The sequence below is a fragment of the Macrosteles quadrilineatus genome, unplaced genomic scaffold, assembly GCF_028750875.1.
Source record: "Macrosteles quadrilineatus isolate MER2022 unplaced genomic scaffold, UCM_ALF_1.0 Scaffold_6__1_contigs__length_79288215, whole genome shotgun sequence".
NCBI lineage: Eukaryota > Metazoa > Arthropoda > Insecta > Hemiptera > Cicadellidae > Macrosteles > Macrosteles quadrilineatus.
The window spans coordinates 8,903,002-8,927,053 of record NW_026542599.1 but is presented as its reverse complement, the minus strand read 5'-3'; the positions used below and the strand labels follow the sequence as shown (position 1 = coordinate 8,927,053).

At 35.2% G+C, this 24,052-nt stretch overlaps 2 protein-coding genes across 3 annotated transcripts in view; one reads left to right on the top strand and one right to left on the bottom strand.

The window, feature by feature from the left end:
- Positions 1 to 23: 23 nt before the first annotated feature.
- Positions 24 to 11,059, top strand: LOC128996554 (kanadaptin-like). Its single transcript, XM_054421943.1, has 12 exons — positions 24 to 670; positions 1,720 to 1,971; positions 2,507 to 2,623; positions 3,251 to 3,350; positions 3,801 to 3,978; positions 5,614 to 5,756; positions 6,469 to 6,629; positions 7,028 to 7,213; positions 8,627 to 8,724; positions 9,378 to 9,577; positions 10,148 to 10,263; positions 10,937 to 11,059. Exons 1-12 carry the CDS (start codon positions 308 to 310, stop codon positions 11,030 to 11,032), a joined length of 2,010 nt encoding a protein of 669 aa, XP_054277918.1. The 5' UTR covers positions 24 to 307; the 3' UTR covers positions 11,033 to 11,059.
- A 691-nt stretch (positions 11,060 to 11,750) lies between these two features.
- Positions 11,751 to 24,052, bottom strand: part of LOC128996696 (semaphorin-1A-like) — a 105,025-nt gene continuing 92,723 nt past the window's right edge. The window contains exons 7-19 of one of the 2 annotated variants that reach the window (XM_054422133.1): positions 23,407 to 23,500; positions 22,482 to 22,586; positions 21,992 to 22,080; positions 19,756 to 19,897; positions 19,251 to 19,453; positions 18,475 to 18,620; positions 17,836 to 17,918; positions 17,125 to 17,353; positions 16,273 to 16,412; positions 15,888 to 15,938; positions 14,629 to 14,679; positions 13,610 to 13,805; positions 11,751 to 13,150 (exon numbers count right to left, since the gene is read on the bottom strand). In XM_054422133.1, the coding sequence (XP_054278108.1) occupies positions 12,976 to 13,150; positions 13,610 to 13,805; positions 14,629 to 14,679; positions 15,888 to 15,938; positions 16,273 to 16,412; positions 17,125 to 17,353; positions 17,836 to 17,918; positions 18,475 to 18,620; positions 19,251 to 19,453; positions 19,756 to 19,897; positions 21,992 to 22,080; positions 22,482 to 22,586; positions 23,407 to 23,500 (1,704 nt within the window). In that variant the 3' untranslated portion in view covers positions 11,751 to 12,975. The remainder of the gene's footprint in view (positions 13,151 to 13,609; positions 13,806 to 14,628; positions 14,680 to 15,887; positions 15,939 to 16,272; positions 16,413 to 17,124; positions 17,354 to 17,835; positions 17,919 to 18,474; positions 18,621 to 19,250; positions 19,454 to 19,755; positions 19,898 to 21,991; positions 22,081 to 22,481; positions 22,587 to 23,406; positions 23,501 to 24,052) is intronic. The other variant, XM_054422134.1, reaches the window with a different exon arrangement.

Genomic DNA, 24,052 nt, shown 5'->3' with positions numbered 1-24,052 from the left:
TTTTGGTTATGTTATGTCCTGGTCCTGCCTTTTCTGAGGTGATATTTTTAGGTTTATTTTTCGTAGGCTATTGATAGCTTCCGATATATTTTGGAATACTACTCATACTTAAGTATTAAGTAGTAGAACTGTGTTATAATCAAGTTGAATAGTTAGTTCTTTGTTCCTTGCTTGGGCCTAGCTTCCCACAAGTTGCTAGGTTATTTACAGGCCTCTTAGAACTGATTGTACGTTACCTGTATCCTTCCATGACACAATTTAAAACCAAAGAAACTATCATTAGGATTTAGTGAATTTGAATTACAGTATGGAAGAAACAAACATCGAAGACAGTGTTCAAAGTGACCCAGTTGAAGTCAGTGGGGATAAGAGTACAGAAAATGTCTCAAATGAACCATTTAAGAAACCTCAACTGATAATTGGGCCGCAGAGAGGTAAAAACGTCACAGGTAAAAATAGAATTTGTAGAGGTATTGAAGAACCAGGCCCAATTAAACAAACGCAAAGTGAAATTGAAGAAAATGACCATAAAGAAAAACAATCTGATGAAAACTCATCTCTAAAACCTAATAAAGACCAAACATCAAATAAACCTCCTTCTAAAATTCCTCCACTGCCCTACATTGAACCCGAATGGGGAGGACTTCCTTCTCGTGAATATAAACTTGAGGTAAGTCAAATTGTTAACTTATAAATACTGTAACTAATCTGGAAAAAAACTGTAGCCAAACTTACCTACTTGTTTTTAACTGTAGTTTCTCTTCAGTTAACAACCAGTTCCACTTTTAAATGCATGCAGGGGATTAAGTTGAATCAGTAATTTTAAGTTAGAGTCTTGAGATTATCCGGACGCGGCAAGGTTCGATAACACAGTAAATTATAAAAATGTTGTTTGCACTGGTGCTGTGACCGCGGGATGAGTTGACGATCACGTCCCAAGCGTTAACATGTTGACAATTGTATCGTGATCGCGAGCAATGTTCAAGATTGTGATCGTGACCACAAGACATGCTGGAGATGCGCCTAAACCACTAAATATGTTTATGGATGTACCGCTAGTGTGGGACATGTTGACGATGGTGCCGTGACGTCTAATGATATTGTGGAGTGTTTGAGTAAATTAATGAAAAAATTAAGAGAGAAAAAATAAAAGTCATGCTTACAAGAAGAACAGAAATGAATATTTATTTTTACAATATTATTAATCATTTTTAAATCATCAGCTGTTCCAAACAGGCTAAAGAAAAAATATTAGGTGAAAGAACTGAACAAATGATGCCTACTAAAAAGGTACTATCCTGCACTTCCTTGAGGACTTTTCCCCCTAACATCTAATTTAGACCCTATTTCTTAAGTTTGCTTTCAAGGATCCCCAGTGATATAACAGCTGATCCTTCAGTTGAGTGTTTGGTTACTGTCAGATTGTAGACGAGTGACAAAACAGTTTATGTAGGCTACTTAAACAAATTTTGGATGGGCTACTTTTTTTAAAACTGTTTCAACCTGATTAAAGTAGGCCTATGTCTAGGTAAATCACTCTTAAAATCAACAAGTTTAATTTATTGTAAATTAGTTGCTTTATTCACCTAATGTGTCTCTTAATGTCTAAAAAAAAATATAAAAAAATCATTGAAAGGTAAGAGGCAGGTGCTCTGTGCACCGGTTCCTTAGGATTTGGTCATCCAAGTAAATCAATTTATACAAAACATTGTTTTTCAGGAACTGAAAAACGGGACGATAGTCAAGACCTTAGATCTGACACTGCGCAGTTTCCACGTTTTTGGTAGGCTGGAGAACTGTGATATACCCATGCTGCACCCAACTGTTTCTCGGTACCATGCAGTGCTGCAATACCGAGCTGTAGCAGATGAGGAAAACGACATCGGCTTCTACATTTACGATCTCGGCAGCTCCCTTGGCACCTTCCACAACAAGCAGAAGGTTAAGCCGAAGATTTTTGTTCGTGTCAAGGTATGTCTATGGATTGGCTAGTTAACCACCATGCAAGAAAGGGACAAACTGGACCAGTATTGTCTACAGTAACCATAAATTCATGCTACCTGTGCGGTCGGTCAACTTTTGTTAGAACAGGCCAGTTTGTAATGTTCAAACTTTATTATTATTTTATCGTAATTTTGTCGTGCCGTACTGTGTTTACCTCTTGACGATTTTAGCAACTGATCAACTCTACAAGTAGGCTACCGTAACTTACAAGCTAACGACGGTGTTTTAACAAGAAAACAGTTGACATATTTTGTTAAGCTGTGATGGGATTAAATAAGTGATTTAGACTAACATGAGGATACCATATTTATTATTGAACTATTCGTATACCATTTTATTGACACATTTAAATTCTTTGTGCCATGTTGAGCAATTTTTTAGGCTAGGTTATTTTTTACATTTGTGTAGACCTACAACATTTCTGCATCACCATATATCTAAAGATTGGTCTGCAGCAAGAGCTAACAGCTGTTAAGCATATTCACCTGATGGCTTGTTTAAGGTGGGCCACATGGTGAAGATAGGCTGCAGTACGCGAATGTTCATCCTCCAAGGGCCAGAAGAAGACGAAGAACCAGAGTCAGAACTGAGCGTAACGGAGTTGAGACAGCAGCACAAGGTAGCTAACCGTATTTAATGCAACCTTAGTAATTCTAAATAGTTTTCTCAAATAGTAATACTCTGTTACCCATTCGTGGCCGAACAACCCAGCGTTACAAGGCAACTAAATGTTTCTATTGTTAAAATAAATTTTGATTTTCAGTTTACTTCATTTAGTGTCTTTACAGAATGTATTTCAACACAAAATATCCTTGTTTGTAGTAAAAAAACAAAAAAACTGTGTTTGTTTGAATTTTCTGCCGAAGCAATCTCAACACCTAGAAGCATCGGTTCACCCAGATAGCCTACTAGTATAAAACGAAGCATAACAAGTATTGTGAGCAATTCCTATTAACTTTCTAACGCTGTCAACTACAACATTAATGAGCTGTCAAGTTTTGTTTTTGTACTAAAATTGTTGGGGTTTTCGATCTCCGTTATTTTTTTATAACTATCACGACTGTTTTTATTATTATTCATGATGAAGACCTTGAAGCAAAAAAGAGCTGTATCTCATACAAGAAACTATTCACTAGCTTTATTATTCAAACCTAATGATGAATTTGAATGTTTTACTATTCCTCATTGATCACTACTGTTCCTATTTTGTAGCTAAAATGTTCTTAAGATCTTTTCTCTGTTGTAGGAACGATTGGCAGCCCTAGAGGCAGAAAAATTGAGACTTGAGGCTGCAGAAGAAGAGAGATTGAAAATGGAAGAAGAAAAAGGCATTGATTGGGGCATGGGTAAGTTTTATTTCTTTCGTTTCGAATGTCAATTTATTGTAATATTCTCAATACTTAGATGCCCAAACTCCTTCATTAAATGTAGTTTGTGAACGTGTTTTAATTAATTTATCACGTAATGTCCAAAGCTAGTGGTCATTATTCTGAATCGATTTTCTAGTTAAAATACCAAGATAACAGTTGTTATTGTTTATGTTGCTAAGTGTAAAAAAGATGGTACTGTATAGGGATCTGTACATTATTTCGATGTCCCATGATAAGTTTATTAGATACACAGCAAAGTGTAAGATTTATTTAGTTTTTAGTCTTTATCTCAACAGAACCAATAATTCTTAATGCTGATTTTCACCAAAACAAAACAAAGGCCTATTTTGTGTGGTTACAGACAATACTTGAAGAGAAAATGCTTTAAACACAAAATCTGTTCACGTTTTATGAAATTTTATTCAGGCGAGGATGCAGATGAAGAAACCGACCTGACGGAGAATCCGTACGCTTCAACTTTGAACGAGGATTTATACCTGGAGGATCCGAAGAAAACACTACGAGGCTGGTTTGAGAGAGAGGGAGAAGAACTGGTCTATGATGTGGAGGAAAAGGGTTTTGGCCACTATATATGCCGGATAGAGTAAGTAAGGGTAGTTTTCTGGGAGTTTTGATACGAAGTATAAGTAATTATGGTCCAATTTGGCTAAAGTAGTCTAAAAGTTATCAATGAACTACATGTATTATGCTTTGTTAAGGCTACTTTTTAGGATATATTTCACCATGTAATTTGTTTACCAACGTTTTGTGATAACAAGGTGTTTGTTTACTGGTCACTGAGGGCAAAAAGGAAAGATTATGTTTTTGTTTTACCAGTTTCACGAACATCCTATAAGTTATCCTCTTTTTGGTTGCTTTGTATTTAAGATGTCAACACTTTTTACTGATGCACATTAGAGCCGCTATAGCAAATGGGCCCAGCCCAGGGTCGCAAGGATGATAAAAATTCCCGTGCAAGGGAGGGGCGCTAATGTCTCTCACGCCCCATAGTGCATCATATACCTTAGGCCTAACATTTTACCTTTTCATGGAATAGAAACCAAATTCACATCTGGCAATCCTGTAGAAAACTGGCTACATCGCAGACACAATTTGGGAAAACCCACCCCCAGTCCATCCACAGCCCTAACACTAAACTAATTGGTCAAACTGTTGTGAATTGAAGTGAACCTCCTGCGACGGATCTCTCGGCCTGCACCAACCGTGATGCGCTTTCACATGATCTTAGTGATGTGAAAAAACAATAGTGATACACAAACGCCTGTAAATAGTAGAGTGTCATTTTGTATTTGTATAACTAAGTGTAACTCTGAAGATGCCACACCTAAAATGCACATTAGTGACTAACTATGGACATCACACAAGGCAACCAACAAAAAACATGTAACTTTAGAAATATAATTAATGATTTTTCTAGATGCCTCAGAAGTTAATGTCTATATCCAAACATATTAATAAAAGTCAAATTTTTCTAGCCCTCAAAAAAGTGGCTCTTTTAGAGAAGGTTGGAATTGGCATGCTGCATAAGAGACCAAATTAAATAAAATAACTGGGTGTATTTCAGGGTGTTTTTCATCCAACTTCAGTAACTGTGCTGCGTGCCACGTGATTAAGCTTAAGAACGCAGCATGGTCAGGAACAGCATGATTAAAATAGGACCCAGTGCATAAGTGTTTTCCCAGAAATCCGCCAATTCATTGCGTGACTAGCGAATTTCTGGGTCCCACAGTGATCTGCTAAGCACTCAGCTCTACTGCCCAAAAGTCAAAAATCGGTTTGTGAACTGTTTAAAGCTAGGAGATATGTGGGTGCAAACTCAGACACACAGTCAATTAAACTGTTTTCATCAACAGTAAACTTGGAAACTGTACTCGTAGTGATCTCCATATTTCCTTCATAAACAATAGCCAAGTTCAGCAGTGTTCACAACAGACTGCTCTCCAGGCAGTACTCCCAATCAGGCTGCGTACTTTGTGCTGCGCGGTTAGCAGTTATTAATGCATTGCACTGCTAGGAAAACAGTCCCATTGGTTTCAAAGGGATCCATAGCTCCGGTAACCATAAAGCATGCTTCGAGACTGGCTTAATTGTGTTGATAGCTAATTGCCGCTTAAGGCTGATAGGCTGGGCTGAAAGGTGCTACAAAAGACCGAAGAAGCTATGGATACCCCAATACAATAATACAAAAATGTGAGTGTTTGATGTTTGTTGTCTCCAGGTTGCCGGTGGACAACGGAGGTGGAGGAAACCTCGTGGCCGAGGCTAGTGTCAAAGGGAAGAAGAAGGAAGCGGTGATACAAGCGGCATTGGAAGCTTGTAGACTGCTGGATAGACAAGGCCTGCTTAGACAGTCTACTCATGGTAAGTAGGATAATAGTTGGGTAGTTGAGACGTATAGTGCTCGCCAAGTGACAAGGCAATCGCTCGATGGTTCAATACTGACCTCTTCTCTTGCATGAAGTATTTTCATTGTTTACAACATGTGGTGCAATGTGGATGACTTTCATAAAATGGCAGAAGATATGAGATGTATGGTAAGTTTGAAAAATAAGTTCCAAGTAGTGTTAACAAATCATCGATTGTTGAAAACCCATTCCTATTTTTTGGAAGCTGAGTAGGTATATATAGATTTTGTTTTAGATAGGAAGAGCAGGCTTACCTGTACAGTCAGTCTTCTCAATTGGAAATACATTATACACACACAATCTCAAAATACTTTGTCAAATTTTCAGTGACACTTTTCATAAGCCAAATAAAAATAATATATCTTGAACTTGAGTGCTCGTAGTGATCCTGTTCTGCACACACAAAGACACTAAGAAAAACATTGGATGTAAAACTCATCATCTGCCGACAGAAGCTTAAATTCAAACTCAATTATTGGTCAACAGACATTTCTTTTGGTTCCAGCTCAGCTGGTGAAATAGGTGACAAGTATACATGATGTACGGTATATGTCAAGCTTGTGTCTGTAATAAAAATTACTATTAGTTGGCTGAATTTATGTTAGATACTTCTGTGTTTGAAGATTAATCCTACTTCAAGAGTCTACAAAAGTGTATACATTTTTCAGAGAGTAAAAAGCGAGCAGCCAAAGATTGGGAAGCAGTAGATTTTTACGATTCTGATGAAGACAACTTCCTTGACAGAACTGGGCAGATTGAGAAGAAACGACAAAAAAGAATGGCACAGACTGGAAAACTGGAGACTGAAGTAGAAACTTATGACACGTTGGTGAGTAAGAATCTGTCAATCCTTGGAGAAATGTAATGGAACTGAATAAAGTATTTTTTACAAGATTCTTATCAATATTTTATATATTTTTGATCCTCAAAAATCACCTTCTGTAGGAACCTCTCTCAATTGAAATTCTGAATTATATGTTCAACCTCGATGATTGAAACAAAATTATTATTTACTAACTATACTTAATCCACTGGCATACTTGGACAGAACATTTCCGTACTTCTGCTAATTCGCTCTGGTTTTCTTAGTCCGGAACTGTCCCGTCCTGGGACATTACTTTTACTAGTTTATTCATTTTCATTTTTAGTTTAAAAAATAATCCTGTCTAGAAAACATTACCTAACATCAGTTAATATTTTTAAATCTACTTGTGCTTATTTTGACAGAGGGAGAAATACGAAAAGCTAGTGAAGGAGTTAGAGAATACAGAGCATAGACTGAGCGACATGCTGAACATGGCTACTCACTCGGAGGCGGGGAGGGGAAGTGGAGAAACTGACGATGAATTGGACAACTACATGAAAAATCTGTCACAAACTCCAGCAGACAAGATACAGATCAAGAAGACAAAGGTAACTTTTGAATCAACTTTAATATTCATCAAATCATATTTTAGTCAATTTGGGGACAGATAAATGATTGTGCTGTCAGAACATTACAGTAAATATCAACTACAGCTCTACTGCGGAAAATGAAGCACATCTTCAGGTCGCAATGTCTTGCTGTTTACAAATTCCTCATATTGGAGTTTGTTAGAAGTTTTAAACTATAAAACTGAGTCAATAGACATGAAACGTAACATTCCTGGTTGATCAGTCACTCAATAAAAATTAGTGATGAAAAACAATCCAGTGCTGGCGGACTTTAAATAAACAATAAACATCGGCGGATTAATAAACATCTCTTTATCGTCCCATAAAAGTTAAGAGACAAAATAACGTAGCGGTTAAACGGGTGGCATTGTTAAATGTTATCCGATTTTAGATTTGATGATGAAATTGGGGGTTTCCATTTTTTCTTTTTTTGACTTTCAAAACATAAAAATTTACGACTTCATTTGTGTTCAAGTGTATCCAGGCCAACGGATAATGAAGTAGACTTCCCATCTATATGGACCAGCTGTGACTTATTTCTTCCTTTAAAAAGAATACAATTGTGTGAGCCAGGTACATAATGTGACTAAAACTCTATATGATATCTTTTCTTAGTCACGTTGATGGCCTTTTTTTAGTCAAAACTATTGCTATACCAGCTCATAAGTCATTCCATTTGGTTTTATTGGTAAAAAAGTAGGCCTACATGTATTTGAAGAAAATGCATACTAACATTGAATAGCACAATCTGTCACTGGCTCACATTAACTACTATGATTTTGGTTTTAAAACTGGCAACAACTTTTTGGATGGGATGTCTAGTTGTATTAATAGTTAAAAATCCAGGACTACACTTTCATGGCAAATTTAATCAAAATCAGACCAAAATTACTCAAGCTTTGAGTTCAGGAACACAATTAAAATGTCATGAACAATTTTAAAGAATAGTTTTTTTTTGACTGGGGACATCAAAATTAAAAAGTAATTCCGTTATGGGTGTAGGTCTTGCCAAGCCACATACGTTAATGTTAATAACTTATTCCCTATGGGGAAATTTGACAATAAAATTTACTGCTGATTTAGGAGTAGAATTTACTGTGATCTTGAGTTCCAGTCGAGGAGATGGTTTGAACAAAGTGCGGCAAATAATATTTCAACTGAGAAACAGCTAAGAAAAAACAAAAAAACCTAGTGTATTCAAGCTAGTTTTGGTTAGTGGAGAGAGTTAATCAAATGAAGAAACATTGACAATCAGTATTGAGCCTAAAGACAGTTTTTACATTTGTTTAGATGCATTCTGGATTGTGATTTGTAACCGTCCCCTTACTAGAATAAAAGATGAACTTATTCATGAAACTAGATTCCTGTAGTAAACCATTTGTTTCTATGCAGGACGAAGTGGCTAGACTAAGAGTGGAGGAAGGCAGATTGCGGAAGTTGGTAAACCTGGCTAAACCCACGGAACTTCCCAAACTGGAACCTTTTGTTGTGTAAGTTGTTGATTTTACTTTGTCAAAATTGCTAACAGTCTTGTTACTTTTTTTAACTTATGGAATCCTACGGGCTTCAAGTTTAGTTGAATAGAGTCTGTTATGTAATCTATTAATTTTTTGATGTTATACTAAACAAAATTAACTCTTCAATTTGTAGACATATGATGAAATAGATTGAAAGATTGGTGGATATTGGTTTAGTAACCTCTTTTAACACTATTCATCTTTCTATCCGGGCCCTAGGCTCATTTGTAGGATGTGTTAATTTACAAAATTATGAATTATAACAGTTACAACAGATCTGAATATAATTTGTGCATTTGACCTTGTTCCCCATGGTTTTAAAGTAAGTAAGTTCAGGGATCTTCAACCTACCTCCAGCGTGCCACATCCACCCACAGGAGGATTTTTCCCAGCCTTCAGAAAGCCAACATAGGCCGATGAAAAAAATTCTTTTCGATAGCAAAGCAAACCCCGATGATCTTCTCCTGCCGTAATCGCCTTTGTTCATGCAGTCTCGGCGATACTGTGATTTTCTCCGGCAATCTTGGCAACACTTGTTTGTAATTTCCTTATAGGGTTAAAAGAGAACCAATCATAGGCCAATTTTTACATTTGAAATGGTAATTTAATTTTCATTTGGTTTGCAGGAAACCCAGTAAAGAGAAGAAAAAAGAACTTCCACAAGGAAGCATTGGAAAGAGGCTTGTAAAGAAGAGACGAGGACCGCAGATGGCATTGCCATTGGAGACTACGCGGCAGTCGATGAATGAAGCAGAAGAAGAATTTGAAGAAGATGAAGAGGAAGAGATTACGGAAAAGAAAGTAGGAGGGAAAGTTAGGATTGAAGGTAAGGCTATTGTTGTTTGGTGTTTCTTTATTGGAAAAGTTTATTTATTTATATCGAGGAGATGGTTTGAACAAAGTGCGGCAAATAAGATTTCAACTGAGCAAAAGCTAAGAAAAAACAAAAAACTAGTTGATAAGTCTAGTTTTTTCCTTTTTTTATTAAAATTGAAATTTTTTTTATTATCAATAAGCTGTGTAGCAGAATCTAAGCTAATAAATGTTTCGTAATGTTAACATAGAAAATCTATAAGAACCAAATCAAAAGGTCAACTAAGGGGAAAAGTAAACAATCAATAAAATGAAATGTAATATCTGACTTAAATTAAATATTTTGAATGCGGTAAAAAACAATCTTTTAATTAGGCTAATTAACTTATATTTTTTGGGGAAGTTTAACATCAACACCTTGTTGTTTAACACCTTTTCATTCAAGTATGCGGTGTACGGCTTACGAATTTCTCAAAAGTTCCTGATTCTTATTAGCTTTATATAAAAGATTACGAATCGCATATTTTAACAGTACAGTAATTCATTTAATTCATTGATATTTGAATCATGAATTATTTTATAGATGAAACAATCCAACCAGAACAAGAAGATCCAGTTGATGAAGTTGAAATAAAAAAGAAGAAAAATAGACCAGATAACAGAAATAGACATAAAAGAAAACACCAACCCCCACAGAAGGTATGTACAACCAAAGCTTGATTTTTAGAGTTTGAGATTCTCAAAACACTCTACTGATTTTTAAATCCTCAACTATCGCTCTCATTTCATCCTGCATGTTTGTTAATTTTACAACAAATAAACGGTATCAGCAATCTGACACATACTTTCCCCGATCAGCTTGTCAACAACCCTGATCATGGGTAAGCGCCAAGCGGTGGAAGTAACTATGATATTTAATGGGGACAATAACAAAAGTTGCAATAACGTGAATGTAAGATCAATTCAAACATTTAGTGGTAAATTTTTATTTGGATTTTCATCATCATCATCATATGTTCTGAATATAGTTTAGACTACTACTTGTTTCTTTGGTGTTGTTTTGTAGCATTTCGTACTTGTTTCGATAATCTGTTCGCTCCAGTGCTGCCAGCTTGTGCGTGGAACAGTGAGTTGTTGCTAGATAGCTCATGATCTTTTATCCTTACTTATTTAAGAAAAACTTGCAAAAGTGCTTTATATTGTATATAGAAAATCTAAAATGCAAATGTCTATAAGATGTGTTGAGACTGATATGATCTAATCTCAAAACCAAAACTTTTAAGTTTTGGTGGTTTTGAGATTTGGGATTCGGTTTTGACAAATCACGAGTTACTTACCTTATTATAACCTAAACTGTTATGTTTTATCACAGGTTGATGAGGAAGACTACAGTAACTGTACTTGGACTCCCCCAGTGGGACAAACTGGGGACGGGCGAACCAGTCTCAACGACAAACTTGGCTATTGAACTAAGTGGAGTGGAGTGATTATTGTTATTAGGTTTTTTTAAGCAAATTAAATCGAAAACAAACAAATTAAGCCTTATTAATTTAGATTTAGTTCCTCTTTTTGCTGGTTGGTGTGTGACGGAAATCTCAATCAGGGATTGGATGTACAGATTTATAGATTTAGGTTTTTGGTAGTTGAATGTCAAAGATGTATTTTCGCCAGGGTTTGTTTTTTAAGTCAAAGAAGAGTGTTGAATGGATTTGATGATAGTTTTGCAAACGACTTAGCTCAGCTGGTTTTATAGCCAAGACCCCATTAAGCCATTAAGTGTCTTTTTTAATACATTTGATTAAAAGCTTAACTAAAGGGGGATGTTGAATCCAGTTGTGAACAAGCTAAAAACTATTCTCATAAGTGGATCGGCAAGAAAAGAGTTCCAGGTAGTTTTGTAGCATACAAAAAGTTCACAATTAACAAACATATTGCCGCTACAAAAGGGTTTCTTCCGTTTAAATTAGTGTCTCGTATCAGATTTTTACACTCTACGCTTTCTTCTGAAGAGGTGAATTGTCACAAAGTGTGTTAGGAACCTTTTTGTGTGCCTTTAACTGCCTAGAACACTATTTTTGGATAACTTAGATCCACTAATTTTTCCTTAATGTATCCCAAAGGAAAAGGGCAGCTGATGAAATTGTGGTTGTTCTCTAAAAAAGGGGTAAAGTTGGAAACGAAAAGTCTTAAAATAAAAAAGAAATTTTATTGTTTTGTTTACATCGTATAAAAGCATTTACAAAAATAAAAGGTTCAGCCCAAAATACTGATCTTCAATATGATAACATTCGTATAGGAGGCTAAAAATATCCAGCAGCAATACTTACAAAATAAAAACAATTTACAAATAATTAGATATTTACAGAGAGCAACAATTCAGAAATAACACAGACATCTACTTTTTAAGTAAAGTGACAAGATGATAAGATTCCTGTTGAAGCATCCACTGGGGTTTCGTGTATGTTTCTACGATACAAAAATCATTGTTTACCTGAATTTGAAATCCAGAAAGTTCAAAGAAAACTTCCAGTTTGTTGAAATTTTCACTTTTTGAAAGATGAAAAATTCACTTAATTCACTTTTGGTCTGACCAACAAGAGATTTTTTTCACTATGTGAATGTCTCAAGAAATGCTTACCATCATTTCACTTTTGTTAAACATAAGAAAAGAAAACCCAAATAAATGATCCCCGACCGTTTCTGGCGACTTAGTATATACCCAAAAACTGAGATCATTTAGTCTAAAGTCAAAGCCACGGTAAACAAAAAGCGGAATAGCCGTCTGTATCTGATGCACCTCAACTAAACTAACTTATTGTCTGAGCTCAAGACGTAACTACAAAATAAGACAACCACTAATATTATATGTGCGTTACAAGATAAGTAACTGATAAAGAGAGGGTGGGACAAATAATTCTTTACTGTACACAATAAATACTCGCTTCGAGCGAATCTTATCTACAAACTTGAATTTACAACTGAAATATAAAATTGTTAAAATATAACACATAAAAAGCTCTTCGGAATTTACAATTTAAAACCGATTCCAACTCATACATTTACAATCACAGTCTTCTTTTACCCTACGTCTATGTGGCATGCGATTTCTAGATTTTCAGTGATAAAAATTAAAATTCTAATTTATGGAATGTAACATCTTACCCTAATATTATACTTTATAAAACTTCGCTATTTATATTTATACAATTACTTCTCCTTAACCTACTGGCAATCGTAGAATTATATCTAGGTAATTATTAACACTTTTCCATATACAATAGCGGAACGCTCGCTAAAAGTCTAGTCAGGATCACAAAATGAGTATTTCGTCAGTCCAATTCGCTTCGAGTCATGGAAGGCATTTGATTCACTTTCACAATAAGGCAGTAACACTGTGTGCTAATCCTTGTATCAGATATAAGTCTTCTTCACTTTCTGAATAGGTTTGTTGTCTGTGGAGGAGTTGGCGTTTTTGCCGTTGGCATTTTTCGGCGGCACGTTCAGTACCAGGTTGATTGCGGGTTTGTTGTTGGCACAGGGAGGCAAATAAGATGAGCTTTCAGCGTTCAGGTTGGGATCAGTCAGTCTGGAAAAAGAATATTTTGTAAAAACGTTATACTCAAATCACAAACTATGTACACGACATCATTACTTAGGCTATAAAGTAAAAAATGTAAATGCTATGTTTTTATTACTTTTTTATGCAAACAAATTGTTTGACTAGGCTATGTATTATTTAACAGGTATTGATATACAATTTTGTTACAAAGAATGGTTTGTTACACACAGTCCAAAAACCTAAGAATAGAACGTGTCTCCGAGGTGCTATCTGCTAGGGTAGCAACACACCCTAATGCATGACGTTAATAATCTTTTACTCTTCAGCTTTTTATACAGCTTAAGTCCAATAACTGAAAACTTCTTAATCCATTATTTAGACTCATCACACCATCAATCAATCTTTACCTCTTTAACAAATTGAAAGTGCTACATTTTCAGTTTTGAGGTTAGAGGGAAACCCTTCAACTGAAAAATTCATGTTTACCTGTTGAGCTGCTGATGGCTATGCAGAGGCATGTTGGAGTAACTGCTCTCGTGGCGGAAGTGACGAGAGAACAAATACCCTGCGACGAACCCGACCACCAATGTTGCCAACACGGAGGTAGCGACGGCCATGCCTAGAGTGTCGGCCGAGTAAATCACAATCTTCTCCGAATTGGGGATGGCGTTGCTGTCGATAGCTGTGGGCAAAAGAAACACAGGTCAGTTTTATAACATTGGCAATGTGTATTGTAGTACACAATATATGGACAAACTGTAGCCAATTTTCCATTGAAATTAACACAATTCAGCTATTTACAGAGTGTGCTATATTTTACTATGGATAGAAGTAAACATTCTATTCATGTTAAAGTTGAAGAATGTTTTAGAGTGAAAATAAACACAGTTAAAATGAGCCGCTGACAGAATGATGATGTAAATTACTGATTTCGATTGTTTTTTTGACCATATCATAAAATAATTTTATCAATTTGTTTTGAATGAAAGAATTGTAAAATTACAACTTTTAGATTATTTATGAGAGTTCATTTTTTGGAACTAACCCAAAAGCAATAATGTGGAATCTTTCTTCCTGAAAATTGTGTATCTTTAATACATTTTTCTTCCAAGAAAATAAATAAATGCATACTAATCCAGGAAATATTTTTTGGAATATTTGGAAAATCATTTAAGACCCATAAACATTGTAAACGCATAAGTGACACAAGTATTACTCAAACTAACTCATGTACACACATTCTTACGCAATAATAATCAACCCATTATCGATACTGTATTACGCGTAATCTTACACACCACACATACATGTACTAGCATGTTTATAAAAGTATGTACAAAATGAAGTTGCAAAACTACAACTATAAAAGACCCCACATATGCTTATCTAAAACACAAAGTCTTTTAAAAGATTCATACACACTAACAAACGAATCAATGGTGTATTTTGTGTGCAATAACACATACAACACATACTAGGTTATGAGTCTGAATATTTACACTTACAGTTTGTACAAGGGGAAGGATTGCAAGCGGAACACTGCGGGCACTGCTCATCTAAAACAACAACAAGCACGTCAGGAAGACAACAACAAACAAACAACAATAGTCGTGTACAGTGATGTATCGTGTAAAAATTTTCTATCACTGTTGGTATAAGAGAGTAAAGAATGTCTACTGATGATTGTCACTATTAGAGAACTGTTTTGCTTAATGTTTTTATTTTTTTAACATCAATGGAAAGTTTTGGTAATGAAGTAAATCGGTTGGGAATAATAGTGAAGATGTGCTTCTAAAGAACCATAACTGAAGGTGGTACTTTTGAATAAGAATTGATAATGTTCTATTTTCAAAAAGTTAATTTTTTTATTGATAGGATATACCGGGTGTTCCACCTATTTAGTTGATATGACAGATGTATAGAGCGCGCTACAGACTTGAAATTCTACAGTCATGACTAACACATATGTAAAGGTGTTGCCCCTGAGTTTCAATTAATTCTGACTGATCCAAACAAAATGGCGGTCAAAACAAAAAACTAAATCAGCAATCGTATTTTAAAGGTAAACCTACTTTTTATCCCGTTATTTTGTCCTAATGTGTCAGAATTAACTGATACTCAGGGGAACTTCTTTTACATATATGTATGTTAAGTTTGTAGTAGTGTTCGGTGCGTCTAAATATATTAATTCAAAAATACAGACCCCCTGTATTTTATACTTGGTAGGCCTAATACTTTATAACTGTCTCAGTTATACAGGGGGGAAATTAACTAAGAAGCAAAGCCAAGCGGAGAAAAAAACAGTCACATGTTAAACTATTGTTTCTGTATACATTACTACAAAAGACTCTCTCTCTCATTCAGACACCTGGAGAAAAAAAACCATTGTCAGAACTAAAATACCCCCGCTGCAGCAAACCTGTAGACTAATCGAATTTCTTTCCGTCCGCGTCTAGGTCTTACCGTGAAACCTACGGTATCACTTATTCCCAAAAAGGTAAATTCGCTTACAGAGAGTTTAAAGCCAATACTAAAATAACAACACAAGCCAATACTTACACAACGTTTCAAAGTACAGTAATAACATCTACTAAAACCAAACAATGCTATCCAAACAACTGTGACTTACTTGGCTATAGAAAAAGCAGCGTTATTGAGTCAAACGCAGAAAGACAAATTAATTAAACAGATCTCAATGAGAGAGAGTCTTACTGTAACTGAATTTTAAACACACGTTTTAAGAAGTAAAAAGCGTTAAACCTACCTATATCCTTGTCGTCCAAAGGTTGAGGTGCCATGGCTGACATGACATGTGCTGAAACAAAAATTTTGCAATGAGTACAAAGTTTTAAAATATAAAAAAACCACTCGTTTTTATTGGATAGAAAAATTTTATTCAGACACTCCACAAGAGCTTATGAGTGGACTCTTTCTCACTGAGAAGGAATACACCTGATATCTTAACAAAATTCTTTAAAACATAAGCCCTCCTTGTGGTCTATATTCAACCCTAACTTGTAAAAAGTGTATTTTAACTTTTCCAACCAATATAAAGTTACAAAACAAAGCAGAGTTTTAAGCACTAGACAATTATAAATGATAGAATAGCAGAATAAAACACTTTACAGTTAATATAACTAAACACTCACTAGGTGCTGGACAGGCCTTATGTTCCCCGCGGGGAATGTTCTGTAAGAAATGTTTCTTGTTGTTGTTCTCTCCGTGAGCCACGCACTGACGAGATCTTGTGTCCCAAGCACAGTACGGGTCTTGTAGGCCGATACAGTCACTAGACAATCAAAACGGAACCTTATGAAATCACAACTCATTTACCAGAAAATACTTTACACATATACACTCGCAAAAGGCACAGTTTGCTACTTAAAGAATTAAAGTCTGCAAATAGTATTTTGAAGGAAAGTCAGGTGATCGAAGAACTTAAAAAAAATTGAGTTCTACCTAATTTACATGAGTAAAATTAGAGACAATGGTCTAATAAATACATAGTAAACATTCAAAAACATAACACTGGTGTTTGTATCAATATTATGTTTTGTGACTTTAGGGTGTATCTATCCTAAAATAGAACTCTTTTTTCAGCTAAGCTTTATGATAACTGTTGCAGTTTAGAATGTAATCAACTTATTTTATTAAGAGGTGATCTGTTTGCTCCATTGCTGCCAGCTTAAACGCTTGAAGTTCAAAGCTTGATAATGTAAATGACAATAATTCATCTTTACGATTTGAGAGGAATGAAATCGATTTGTTTCTTTGTAAGAATATTACACAACATTTTTTTAGCAGACAGGATGAAAAAATTTGATTATGATTGTATCCACAAACTAGTGAAGAGGCAACCAAAAACCGAAGGCTTATGACTGATCAAATCTCAATCCGAAACCTTTCCAAAGTTTTTAGGGTTTTAAGATTCGGTTTTGACTAGTCCAAGCCCACTGGGGTCACGTCTATAGCTTAGTTTCCCACAGAAATGTCTCCAATACCTGCAGTTTGTGATTTTCCCACTTCCACACCTATGCAGAGGCACCGAGACGACAGCGTCATCTGACACTACCAGTAGCCTATCCTCCTGCCCTGGCACCCTGACGACACTGAGCCTGCGGACTGTCTCCGAGCTACGCAGTAACTGCAGCTCCTCCACCACCACGCTGCGTACTGCCGGCTCACTGCCACGCTGGCCGATGTTGATTGCCTTCAACACTCTGCCGTCGTCTGCGGGAACATAAACGTCAGTTGTATTACTACAAATACCTTGGATGTACTGGGAATAAAATCTTGTTTTAGCACAGCATTTGCTGAATTGCTTTTGGTCAATGACTTCTACAGTATTAAGTGCCAACAGAGTTCCAATTATCTGACCTTCAAATTCCTTGACCTTCACTACAGACGATCAAGTACAAATAAATCACTTAGACCCACAATTTCCTTGTGAAATAACTACAACTAACAATGTTAATTGAAAATATATGTGTTAAAAAAATACATATTTTCAACGTGTTTACAATGGTTTTGTTTTTTGTTTATTATTTTCCGAGTTAGTTATCCATCCACATTGTGCAGTTGGTCAAGGTCGGAGAGGGAAAATACATTATCACTTGATAGCAATTTGTATTATACAAAATAGTAGACTCCCTAATAAGCGTGAGGCTATACTTTAAACAATTTCCCTACATCAACAACAAACAGTATCTCACCTGTCCCGACGAACATAACATCGTACACTTCTCCACTGACAGCCATAACTTGAGGGTCAACAGCGATAGAGGAAAACCTGTACCTGAAAAGATACACAGAATTGGAACAAACTCATTGAATAAGAAATGCAAACTTATCTTAAAAATATGTGTATGAGTAACGATTTATCAGGAAGTTTCTTTGATGTAAACTGGGTATCAATTAAATATTGTTTGGAATAAAGTAAACTTAAAAAAAACTCTGAATAAAGAAAGTTCTGCAAACCGTTTAGTCTTAATGAATTTTTACAAGAATTTTATTTCGCTGATTTATTTCTCCAAAAAAGGATATTTTAATTTCTCAGTGTCCAATCGGGACCATTGAAGATAAGTTAAACCGATCAAAATCCCATGCATTTGAAACATAATGTCAATACACATTAACCATCTTGCAAATGTTTACAGTATAAGGGGTTCTATATAACCTTAGCAGTAGTGTTGGGAGATGTATTTTATTACTTAGCGTAATTCATTTTGGATATGACATTATAAATATTACTTCATCCAATAAATTTTCACATCCACTTTGCACTTCAAAATACACCAATAAACCTGAGCTCAAAACTTAAAATTAGTGACGAACATTTACACCATACTTACTGGGAGCTGATGCGGACGAGGAGGGGAATGCTGAAGAACGACGGGACAGCCTCGTCCATGAGAGAGTGAGACTTGACAAAGTTGACAGAGACGTCAGGAAGTGTACGACTGTCATTGACACATTGACCTGGTCTGGGCTCTGGCACCTGTCGAACATACAGAGGGGTTAATTTACGGTCAGGTTGTTGGGGAAGTGTTCACGAAGAAGGTTATGGAGGAGAGGGAAAGTGGACTAGAGAGTAGACTATGGGGAGGGATAAAAGGAAGAGACAGTAAACCGGTAGGGAAGGTTGCAAAAATAAAAGGTGAAGGGAAAGGTGGGGATTAAAAGGAGAAGGTAAAAGGTTAAAATGAAAGATTGGGGGGATGATAAATTGTATTTTGATTTTTGAGTGGTTAAATTTGAACATTTTAACATTGTGTGTGTTTAAAATTTCAATACTAACACTTACTTGACATCTTTGGTAAAGTGTGAGATAGTCAGAAGGATGTAGAATGGCGATGAGAAGTTAGAGCTAAGAGAGGGAGAATGGATAGGAAAGAAGACTCTAAGTTCAGGTTTGGATTAAAGATTAGAAATGTAATTAATTATAGTTCAAATTTTTGTGGTCGTAACCTTTTAGTGAGATTGTTAGGTTTTGAGCCTTGTTCACTCAAAAATGTGTAACATTATCTCTATTCATACAATTTCAGGTGACAAAAAACTATCCATACTCCAAAGATATTATGCAAATTGAATATCCTTACAATTAAAGCTAACCAAACGTACGACTTACCTTGGAAGGAGAGACCCTCAGCCAGTTGGCGTTCATGGTGGCTTGTTCTTTGAACTCTCCGTCGAACGTCCGCATCATGTCTCTCATACTGAACGCACACACTGCTGAGCCGCCAATGGAGTTGACCGGAGTTGTAAACACTCCGTAGACCAACTCCGCTCCTTCACCTCCGTACTGACCTCTCACCACCTCACTGGCTCCCTCTGTAAGACAAACATTCAATTGATGGAATTTATTTGTCCACGACACTGTCTAGTAACTATACCTCTAATCTTAATTATTTATTGTTATTCATACTGAAGGAAATGAGTGCTGAAATCGGACTAATATGCAGTCACAGTGAAACCTTGATAAGAAAACCCTCAATAACAAGTCATTTTCAAATACCCTTGATTTTATGTCACCCTTAACTATACAACATTGATAACAAGTCACATTTTATAATCCCCATGAGAGACTTGTTATCCAGGGTCTACTGTAGTTTTAACACGAAAAACAAACTCACGGATTTCATCAAAGTAGAAGGGATAATCGCCAGGAACGGAGCAGTTGAGTCGGGCCTTCAGGAAGGACGTCCATCTGTCTCCGAACTGATGAGGTCCTCCTTTATCCTTCCTACAGACCCTCGCAACCCTGGAGTACACCACCTACACAACAAACCGGATATTGTACATAACTATCTCGGCAGTCAGCTGGTTTAAAAGAGTTCACAGAAGGACCAAACTCAGACCTTTTTAGTGTTTTTACCAGTGGCATTTTGTACAATGGTACAATCGTACCCATCCCTCTTAGTAAAGAATCCGAGAGATAGGTTTTTAACCACTAGGCTAACAAACAAAGCACACCTTTTAATCAAAAAGGAAATATCCACTATTTTGGTTTACCTGTAACATACCCGTAGAATTTGTTATGGGTCTCTGCAATTCTTTGCTAATTGTTACCAAGGTGTAAGATTGAAAGTTCTATGGAATATACCGTACATAAACAATGAAACATAATTTTTCTTATGGTAAAACATTTTGAATTAGAGTGTAAAAGCAATACTCCTAGCTTGGAATAGTTAGTGTTGTTTCTGACCTAGTTTTGATTTATAGATGTAAAATAAAGGTCTTTTATAATCTGTCGTACTATGAAATTCTATTTTGTTGAAATTGTTATAAAAGTGTTAAGCTTTAATTGAAATTGTAAAATATTTACACAAAATCAACAAAACCCAGTAAAAGTTTACAGGAGATTGGAACTGAAACACCTTGAATAAGTTTCAATTCATAGGAAAGACGAAAAGTCAATTTTGAAAAATAAAACACACCAATAATCAACAAAAAATTAAATACAAATGTTTATTCTTTTTTGTTACACATTAATATTTTTTTATAAGTAACATGCATCAATGGAATATCATGACAAAACCAACCAAACTGGAATAAAATGTTCAGTTCACACATACTTCGATTAGGGGTCAAAAACTTTAATTTAAGGACTGAAAACCAAAATATTAACATAACAAAATCCAGTTTCCACAGAACAAAAACCTCAGTACATTTGTCAGGGAAAACACTTAGGTATACCCTTTTTGACGAAACCAAAGCAAAAAGCCTTCGTACATTCCAACCATAACTGGGCTTAGATTTTTCAACGATTGCAACAATGGGAAACATCAAACATTGAGACAATACATCACTGTCCACGATACATTTACGGACATCACGACATAAAAACAACCATGACAGGCGCATCGACAGATAGACCATATTAGAAGAGAGGGGTTCATGACAAAAGTCGGGGTACATTTACAACTGACCTCCTTACAATCCTCAGTATAGCTGTAATATCATAAAGATTACTGTATGTGGTATTGTAATAGGAAGCACATTGAAAGACAGTCATGAAAATGGTAGACTCACTTGGTAGAATGTCAAATAGTTCAAAATTCCAAAGGTTTGACTTTTGCATAATTTTTTGCAAACGGTGTAGCTAAGCCAAAAAATTTCTAGCTAGGACAGTAAGGCAGTGAATTTTTTTTATCGTGCTTATGACACTTATAAGTTATAGCTACCGGTACTGTTAAGAATGTTCAAACGCACAACAAATCGTGTGTCAATAATTGGTAGGGTCTTTAAGTACTGCAAGTACTTGACTGTCTTCCAATGTCTTAACCTTTTGAACATACTGTGTTCTTGAAAAGCTAAAATCGTTGTCAAGTAACGTTAACTATTGGCCTATCAATACATTTACATATTTCTTGTGAAAATCTTGTTTTATAAAAGCAAGTTAACAAAATTGGTTTTGTGTATCAGGGGACAGAATGATAATTTGATGAGTAATTAGATAGATTTTAATATGTAGTAACATGTTATCACATTAGAACTGATTCGTAACTTTTTATTGAGCTGTGTTTTCAATATTTTTTTGTATTTTTTAAATTTAGGGTATGCTAAATAAATACTGTATATTGCTGTTTGAAAAAATATATTATCTGTGTATTTATGTTGGATAGGAGTATTAAATATAAACCTAAGAAAACACTTTTATGGGTTTTTACAAACTAGAATAATTGGAAACAAAATTTTATTCTTTAGAAAGACATGTTCTAGTGGTGTGTGAAAATTTTAATTTTTTAAAGTATGAGTCTAACTACTAAATACAATATAAGACCACAACAAAATCATAGTTTTAGCGCATATTGATTTATGAACCATACACATTTTTGCTAAATACATAATTTAAATATGTTTTTATACCTTTCCACAGTTCATATACTCGACTGCAGCTTCTCGAAAGAAGAACAGAACATATTCGTCGTAGACCATTGAGCTGACAAAGTTAGGATCTGTAAAACATAAAGATCATTAACAGCTGTTAAAAGCTAACAGAAAATTTTAGTTGCACTCTCGAGTATTTCTTATTTATATTAAATGGATTTAGATTTAGACAATTGATTAAAAGTAGTGGAAAGATTATTATGATAAAAAGTCAAGGGGACAAGTTAATTAGTTTGTAAATAGAAATTTCAACGATTGTGTTGCCATGCTTGGAAACACTATTGAAATCAATCAAACATATAAAAAACTGTCAATATTAATTTTTAGATAAAGATCATTTTTAAGATTTACATTTCATAAAGTTTTCTTATTGTTTCTTTTAAAATTTATGCCTGTGAATAAACAGACAACAATAATTATTCTTCTTGGCAAAAACCTAGTGAATATAATACATATAATATTAACATACCGTTTAGCAGCTTTAGATCCGATCTCTCCGTTCTCAAAGGTTCTCGGAAAATGAGAGCGTCCAACCCTGAGAAGTCAGCCACCGTCGCAGAATACATCTGCCCATCTGTCAAAAGTATTCTTTTGTTATCAGCTGTTCATTTATTAAAACCACAATTATGATTAAAATACACTATACTTACATATAGTTTCAATAAATCAGTGAGTAAATGAACATGTGTGTGCTACAATGTGTTGAGTATAGGCTACATAGGCTAATACCATTGACTATTACTATAGTTGCTTATTTTCAAGTCAGATCTTTAATTTTACACTCATGTAAGCTTATTTCTAATCTACAACCAACTTTACCCACCTGGTTCAAATATTCCACTTTTTCCACCCTCCACCAAAAAGAGAAAAGCTTTGTTCTTTTCTTCTTTATTGTTTTTTTCTAAACTGGTCCATATAGGTGGAAGGCCTACTAAAGTATACTGGCAACTAAAAGTAAATAAATTAACCTAATTTTCCTTTATCCTAAAACTAGGTACCACTTAAACAAGGAATGAATTAATTGTTTACTCCATGTTACTCAGTGGTGTAGTGGAACAAAACGTATGTGGACACAACTTTGGATAAAACAAAATTGGTTGGAAAAAACAAGTATCAATTTCATTTAGGATTGGAAGTCGGAGAGAAAACAGTGTGGACAAAATAGGATGAGCCACCTATATTAAGGCGGTCGCCAATTAATATATTATAGGTTTTTTTTTTGTAAAAGCAGAGTGGGAACCTACCCTACCCCTAACGTTTCCGCCCCTCTACACCACTGAGGTCAAGCCACCACATAGCCCAGATTCAATTAAATATACACAATTAAAATTTGCTATGAACTGTGGTCACATCCGTAGTCAATGGCACCTATTCAGTACAAGCGAGTAACTAACCTGCGACTACAGCTGTGCTATTGTGTGTCGGATCATAAGGACAGAATCCTTGACCTTCCGTCTCCTTCTGGTGTTCCAGTGCTCCACCATCAGGCTGAAAACAAACATTGAAACTGTTAGACAACACTAAACTAGTGTAATACCACAGAACAAGCAGTAGTTGAATTATTCTTATGTGGTTGTTGCAACTTTAAATATATTAAAACATACCATGAAGCAAAGATATCAATGTACTCAAGCATTGTGAGTTTTAAATGCCTTACAAATTGCCTTTAGCTGATCTACAACGATAAATTTATAAAGGAGTATGTTTCATCCACAAAGTATCCAGACTTCGAATTATTAATCAACTACAAAGTTAAAAAACTAGTGATTCATTTTCGGAATCAAACAAAGCCAATATTGAAGCCACAATAACCTAATCTAATTGAAGCTATTGAATAACCTTCACTAGTAAAATATCTAATAAGACTTTTTCAGAGGAAATGCCTCATATCTTGCTATCAAAGTACCAAATTCAAAAATAAAGTGTTGCGTGAATGACTCATTAAGACTTAGAAAGATTTTTTACTCCAACCATCACATACAGCTAGTGTAGGTTCCCAAAGAAAGCCAAAAAGATCTTCCACCTCACAAAACAGTAAAT